Consider the following 7,880-nt stretch of genomic DNA (forward strand, 5'->3'; position numbering starts at 1 on the left):
ACCAGTACACACCAACAGTCAGTCCAGAAAGCCCGAGCACGGACAGCGGCGCCCAGACGGTGGACCAGCCTGATCCAGTATACGGGAGCACGTCCCCAGTGACCAACCCTACGAGTCCCGGGCCTGCCCGAACCGAGGGGCACGTTGGTGACACATACCCGGCTCTGCCTTCCCAGACAGACTCTGAGTGGACAGTCAGCGTTCCAGAGCTGCGCCGTTCCGGGCGCCAACATAAACCTCCTGCCTACCTCAAGGACTATGCGTGTTCGCATCTGGGGGGAAGGGGTGTTATGTCCTGAGGACTCTAGGAGTTCTCACTCAGGTCCATTCACTTCGCGGGGGCATTCTCCCCTTTACCCATTGGTTGGTTCTCCCCAGCAGCCAGCTATAAAAGCAGGCTGCGGGGTCCAACCCGTTGCTGATCGCTGCGAGCCAGTTCCCGGCTTGGCAAGCACGGTCAGCCCTTTATTGTTATAATAAAGTATTGTTGCACTCATGCTCTGGTTCAGCCTCTCTTTTCCCAAACCTAACAAAAACCATCTTTCCAATCAACCTCCATGTTTCCAGTGTCTTTCTCCACACTTGAAATTGAAACCAGATGGACATTTCTTCCAACATTAGGTCTCCTCATTTAGAAATAAACCTTCAAGAGCCAGCACAGCCTCTAAACCATGCTCAGTGATGCAAAATTGAAGGAGGTATTAGATGTTGTGACTGCTTTTAAAAGCTTCTCAAACACAACAAAGATACCTACATAAGCATTATACCTTAGCATTTAGGAGATGCTGTACTCCTTTACAGGAACCGCTCAGTTTCAGGTAATTCTGTGTTAGAAAGCTATTCACACTTCTAATTATAATGTTTACTTCCTCCAAGCATACATGTTTCTGTCATTTGTAATAAAGGGTTTGCACCCGGGATCATTGGATTATGAGAAGCAGTATTTTTCAACCCTTATTTTCGTTCTTTTTTTCTGCCTGCAATGTGATAGCTAATTTTACACCAAGGACCTAATTACTTCAGTACTCGTGGCATTTTTCTTTGCACTGTAACAAATTTAAGAGCATGTGACTGTGGCTGCAGTTCTCATTAGAGGTGCAAACAAACAAACGGACCAGCTAGGGAATGGCCACTATAGAAATATTGTAGATAACAAATCCACATTTTGTTTTTATTATACTTCAAAAATTGTATACAATACCTTATTTTCAATATCAGGATGAGTTGCTGATATGGTAGCAGCAATGCGAAGTAGAGAGATCCTGTGATTTTTGAAAATGGAATCTTCTCAAGCTAATTATTAGGGCCTTCTGCTTTGAGATGATAACAAAGTTCATGTTTTATTATTCACCAAATAGTGAATATGAAGAATAGCAAAGAAGGATGAATTTTATCTATCTTATCTATTCAGTTTAAATATCTTTCAAACTTCTTTCAAAAATTATTATAAAATTTAACATCTTTTGTAAATTGTGCCTAAGCATTCCAAACTATGTATTGTTGGTTTCAACTGATTTTAGATCTACAGTAAAATATAGCTATAGTAATGTTATGTTTATTCTATACTAAGAAGCTGCTCTGAAATCTTATTCCTTCTAACAAAAGCTGAATTTTCTTGCATGTTTGTTCATGTGTTAACTTATGAGTCTGTAAAGCAGTTTACAATTCAACTGTATACAGAGCAAAAATCAAGAATTCAACACAGTGGTACTGGTAGCCCTTGACTTTCAACCATTCATTTAGTCAATATTCAAACTTATATCAGCACTGAAAAAAGTGATTTATGACCATTTTTCAAGTTGCAACCTTTGTAGCTTCCCATGATCATGTGGTCAAAATTCAGATGCTTGGCAAACTAGTTCATATTTATGACCATTGCTGTGTCACAATATCATGTGATCATCTTTTGCAACCTTTGACAAGCACAAAGTCAATGGGGAAGCTAGATCCACTTAACAATCAAGTTACTAACTTATCAACTGCAATAATTCACTTAACAACTATGACAAGGTCGTAAAATGGGGTAAAACTCGCTTAACAAATGTCTCATTTAACAACAGAAATTTTGGGCTCAGTTGTGGTCTTAGTTGAGGATTACCCGTATAAGTAACAATAAATAATAAACACCATGATATCATCCACTGATATCCATTTATGACCTCATGTTCTCGTAACAATATGATTTCCAAAGCCCTTCAGGAAAATTTTTAACAAGCCTCTGAAATACCATAAGTACAAGGGCCTCTCTTGCCTTTAAGGAAGGCTGTAGGAGGGGTATCTCTATGGAAAACGTTGGCTTTCAAGTCTTCTCTCATTAAATAACATGAGAGGATTTCCAGTAGGCACTCTCTCCTTGCTTCCGTTAGTGGTGGATTTTACACAAAACCAACAGTCTCAAAAACACCCAAGCCCCAAGGTCAATGTAACTTTAATAAACACTAGTTTAAATTGCACTCAGAAATAAACTTGCAAACAAGGCAGCTACTTCAGCATCTAGTTCACATGATGATAATATTTTTGATTTGTAAGACTGTGTGCAACCATATTTTCTACTAACTTGAATTCCATCCTCTCCCTTTTTGTTTTGCTCAATATTCAAAGGTGAACAGATGAACCTTTTTATACCAGATGTGTTTATTAGAGTTTTGTAGCCTGTCCTTCAAGATTCATCTCCTCATAAATCAGCTTATGCCAGAATAAAAAGTAGTATAACAAAATGTCAGTTTATTAAAATACAACCAGATAAGAGGAATAGGACAATAAGAACAATGATGACAAAGTAATTAAATGCAGAACCACAAACATAATTCAAGTCCGGACTGGCAGAAGTCAGTCTGTGCAACTCTCCAATATAGCAAGAACAAAGCATTCCTGTATCTTTCCCTGGTAAAGGAATATCAATAATGCATGATTTTTTATGCAGTTCATAAGCTTCCTTGAAGCTCTCCAAAATGCTTACATTAGCATGCAGTTTCGAATAGAATAGAATAGAATAGAATAGAATAGAATAGAATAGAATAGAATAGAATAGAATAGAATAGAATTCTTTATTGGCCAAGTGTGATTGGACACACAAGGAATTTAGTCATAGGGTACAATCAGCTATCAAATCATACTAGGAAACAGTGAATATAAATCGTAAGGATACAAGCGACAAAGTTACAGTCCTACAGTCACAAGTGGGCGGGGATGGGTGATAGGAGTCATGAGAAGATTAATAGTAATAGTAATGCAAACTTTGTAAATAGTTGGACAGTGTTGAGGGAATTGTTTAGCAGAGTGATGGCATTTACGGAAAAACTGTCCTTGTGTCTTTATTGATATATTAATTCTTTTACTGATAAGATACTTCAGAAGTCAGATTAGAATTGCTAATATAATTGTTCAAACGTTGATAATTGTTCAGTGAGGAATAAGATTGTTAAATGTTGTCTTTATATATAAATGGCTTTTGAGACAGGATGTCTCATGGAGTCAAACTTAATTCCCTTTAAATATTCCATTTCAGGATTACAACTCTTTTGCCTGAGGACAGGATTTCTATTAAGCAATTGCTATCCACATTTTTTTTCCAGTACATAATTTCCAGTGCATAATTTTCTAGTTAATTTATTTACTTACTTCTGTCTCATTCTTTCACTAGTATTTTTATCGGCTGTTAGGTTTAATTGGTTTTTTACAAACAAGAATAGCTGTTGGGGTCCAGCAAGAAATCCCAGAATATAATTGTGAAGTTCTGCAAATGTGAATCTCCCAATTGTGGTATAAGTCAAGGACTACCTAAACTGTTTGAGAAGCTACCATAAAGTGATGACAGTTAAGACAAATCTCTCACTTTCTTGACTAGATTGGCTGAACTGCATTTCAAATTTAGTGTACAAATGTATTTACCTAGCCAATATTAAAATGCTAGTTGCAGCAACAAATGTGTTCTCTTTTTTTGGCCTTTGGTTTTCCAAAAGCAGATTTAATCACGTCGTTTGGGTTTGGCTGATTGATTTTTTTAAACTCAATTTCCTATGGAAGTTATCATGTATCACTGGCAAAGGCAATGAAAGAAGCACTTTTCCAATCTTGTGATATTATTTTTATTCAGGTTTCGATCATAAGAGTTTCCTCACATTTTCCCCCAACAAATTACATTGATTCATATGAAGAAACAGAAGCAACAGATTATTCATTGTAATTGCGCAATTCTGCAATATTCCTGCTCTAATCAAACGATCAGATCAGGCTCTTTCTATGCAAAAGACTGTTTACACAGAAACATGCTGGCCCCTTATTGTGATTTCACTGCACGCTGCTGTGAAATGAATTGGTTGATCCAAAGTATAGATAATACAGTACAGAATAGACAATACTGGTACATTCAGTGGAGAGAGGGTTCTTCCTTGCACTGTTGAGAATCTGAGCTTTAAAGGGGATATGGGGGGGGACCCCAAATATACTGGAAATAGGGATGCCTCCACAACACTTAGCTGATTATTTGGTTGTGGTGAAAAACAGAGGTTTACATCAGAGGTGGCTTTCAGCAGGTTCTGACCAGTTCTGGAGAACTGGTAGCGGAAAGATTGAGTAGTTTGGAAAACCTGCAAATACCACCTCTGACTGGATATTTTACAGCATCCTTCCCCTGCCACGCCCACCAAGCCATGCCCACAGAACCAGTAGTAAAAAAAAATTGAATCCCACCACTGGTTCACATTCATTCTTCCCAGGCTGTGCAAAAAGCCTGCTCAGAGACATGTAATTCATTTAAACAGCTTTGATTGGTATTGAAAACAACGCTTTAAAAAGACACTAAACTTGTTCAAATAAATAAAAAATAACCTGAACATGTACAATGAAATTTAGTTCCACTTCACAGATTTTAAATTCCCTGAACTGGATTTGTTTTTCTGATGTGTTCTTTTTCTCCTCTGACAGACGTAGGCAGTGGCCTGGCTCAGGGGTTTTAGAAATGAATAGTTTGATGGGGATTGTTTTGGAATGGTTGCAAGCTTATCTGAGAAATACACCACTCTACTGTAGAAAATACAAATATATCTTAAAGGGAAAATTAAGGGAAAAGCATATAGATGGAATTGTGGATGTGTCTAGTTGTATGCTGTGTGCTCAAATCCATTCAGAACTTTGTGTTGGCATGTGTGTTGCTCCTCCTTCATCATCCTTTTATTTCCCAACTCTAAACCTACTCCAATATACAACTTTAAAAAGTGATGTTTTGTTTTAAATCTGTGTTTATTCCAGTTATAATTAGAAAGGGAAACTTCTCAGGAGACATTACATCAAAAGAAAAATAAATTCAACAGTATAGTTGTTCAGATACCATAAACTGGTTAATAAAATGCTTTATAGCCACATAATGCATATGAAATCTCATTAAGGTGGGAAGGCAGCAAAACCAGATAATGAGGATTTGCTTAAAGCAATTTCAATTTCTATAGTTCAATTTGTAAATAAAAATAAGTAAATAAAAATAATACTAAAATAAGGCTCATGAAATTAAACAGCTAGTCGTTTCAAGGTCATCATTGACACAATTTAATTATAAAGCAATGCCTTTGGATATTTTTCTAACGAGAAAAATGTCATGGTGCCAGTAATCTTGTTACATGATTGATGTCTATGCATTAATATCCAATGAAATTATTATATTGTCTAAAGACTAAAAAAGTTGTTCATTTGTGACAGCAACCTCTGATGACATATTCCAAAGGAAATGGAAAAGACAGGCAGCATTCTAGTGGTTTGGCTTATTCTCAAGCAACAGTAGATACTGCGTTGATTATAGTCCTTTGGAGATTATTGTTATATGTATCAGTTACTGTGTCCTTGTCCTCTATGAATGGAAGGGCTGGGCAAGGAAATGCTGCCAGAAGAATGCCTGGATAGCATTACAATTAAGTGCTTCTAAAATTGGTTTGAAATACATACTGAGACAGGGCTGATCAATAGTTCCACAAAGAATGGACTGCAGTATTGAGTGGAATGCCACCAAATTCAACCCTGGATCATACTATTCAGAATGTTTATCATTGCCTTTATGTCAGTGGAAGATTATGAAATTTGCAGTTGACACAATACTGGATGGGATAGCTAACACTTTAGAAAACAGACATACAATAATTTCTTGATAGTTTAAAAGAAGTGGATAGAAAATAACAGAATGGCATTTAATATAAAGGCAAATGTATTCAAGCTTGGAACCAAATGAAATGTGCATATCATACGTAACACCTTGCTTAGCAATAGTTTATATAAAATTGATCTTGGAACAGTTGATCACAAATTTAATGAAGTCAGCGGTGTTACCTGACTGCTAAAAATGTTTCTGATTGCGCGTTCAGTCCTGAGCCACTCAGCCCCCTCCACCTCTCTCCCGCTTGGGCAGGGAGGGGGTTGGACTAGATGACCTATAAGGTCCTTTCCAACTCTGATTATCTGTTTTCTGTTAAATGATCTCACCTAGTTGTTTCATGTACTGTAGATGTTAAAGAAGAAAGGAGATAGGCTCAAGACCCAAGGCACGCCACGTTGCAGGAGGGGAAAGCCGCCATAAAGTAGCATCTCCTTCTCCCAGTGCCCAAGGCTGGCTCAGAAGTATCATGGCTGAAGGTATTGATGGTCCTGCTGTAAATTAGAATAAAATAATAATTGTCTGTTTGTATTAAGAGGAACATTGGCTATCTCAAAGGACATGATTACTTTCCCCAACCTTCACTATTAATTTTGCACATAACTTTTTATCCTGAGCTTGGAAGGGAAAGTGATAACCACTTCTGAAAGCCAAAAATGTTATAATATTTGGGTAACATTAGTAATGTTGCAATTACAGCCAGAAAATAGAAACTCTGTATATTAAAGATTTGGCTTTGTGGAATGTACCAATGGAAGATAATATTTGTCAGTCAGGGTTGAATTGTAGGGTCCTACAGAGAGCTTGGTTATTTTCTTGCAGATTTTCTTGCAGATTCATAACATACCATAATTTGGCCTCTGGTGCAGTTTAGCTAAAACTATTATGAATCCAAAGCTGCCCTTCATTCCTTTCCTTTATGACTAGGCCACCAGCTTAATGGGCAAGAATAAGGCTACCACAGAAGTCAGGTTTGCTTAATTCATCACCTGTATAGTTAAAAAATGATTGAAGATCATTTACAAGACTCATCCTGCACTACAGAAGAATATTACAGAATGACATTTCTCACAGCTGCTCATTTATAACAATATATTTTTTTCTACTGATCCAGGTATGACCTTCAAAATATGAGATACCTCATTATATACTGTATCAAACAGATGTCCTGGCTGTTTGGAATTTAAATAAGGCTCTTCATGAAATCATTCTGTTTCTTTAAAATTGTTCTTGTAATTTCATATCTATCTATCTATCTATTTATCTATCTATCTATCATCTATCTATCTATCTATCTATCTATCTATCTATCTATCTATCTATCTATCTATCTATCTATCATCTATCTATCTATCTATCTATCTATCTATCTATCTATCTATCTATCGGTATCCATCTCTGTCATCTATCTCCTATCAACCTTAGTACATGTTGTCTTTAGTGACCGTTCAAAGTTACAATGCACTGAAAAAATTGATTTATGACCATTTTTCATACTTACAACCACTGCAGAATCTCCATGGTCATGTGATCAAAATTCAGAGGCTTGGCAACTGACTCATATTTATGACAGTTGCAGTGTCCCATGTGATTTCCTTTTGCAATCTTCTGTCAAGCAAAGTCAATGGGGAATTCTTTGAACAAGTGTGTTACCAATTTAACGAGTGTGCTGATTCACTTAACTATTTAACTACTGTGACAAGAAAGGTTTTAAAGTGGGGCAAAATTAACAAACATCTCA

General features: G+C 36.8%; 1 protein-coding gene across 1 annotated transcript in view; it reads left to right on the top strand.

Annotated features, from left to right (window-relative positions):
- INPP4B (inositol polyphosphate-4-phosphatase type II B) overlaps positions 1 to 6,623 on the top strand; it is a 226,777-nt gene extending 220,154 nt beyond the window's left edge. The window contains exon 25 of the mRNA XM_087936103.1: positions 6,491 to 6,623. Within this exon, the coding sequence (XP_087792229.1) occupies positions 6,491 to 6,497 (7 nt within the window). The 3' untranslated portion in view covers positions 6,498 to 6,623. The remainder of the gene's footprint in view (positions 1 to 6,490) is intronic.
- The last annotated feature ends 1,257 nt before the right edge of the window (positions 6,624 to 7,880 follow it).

The sequence above is a fragment of the Pseudonaja textilis genome, chromosome 6 (genome assembly GCF_049901715.1).
Source record: "Pseudonaja textilis isolate UNSWEBS1 chromosome 6, rPseTex1.2, whole genome shotgun sequence".
Classification (NCBI taxonomy): domain Eukaryota; kingdom Metazoa; phylum Chordata; class Lepidosauria; order Squamata; family Elapidae; genus Pseudonaja; species Pseudonaja textilis.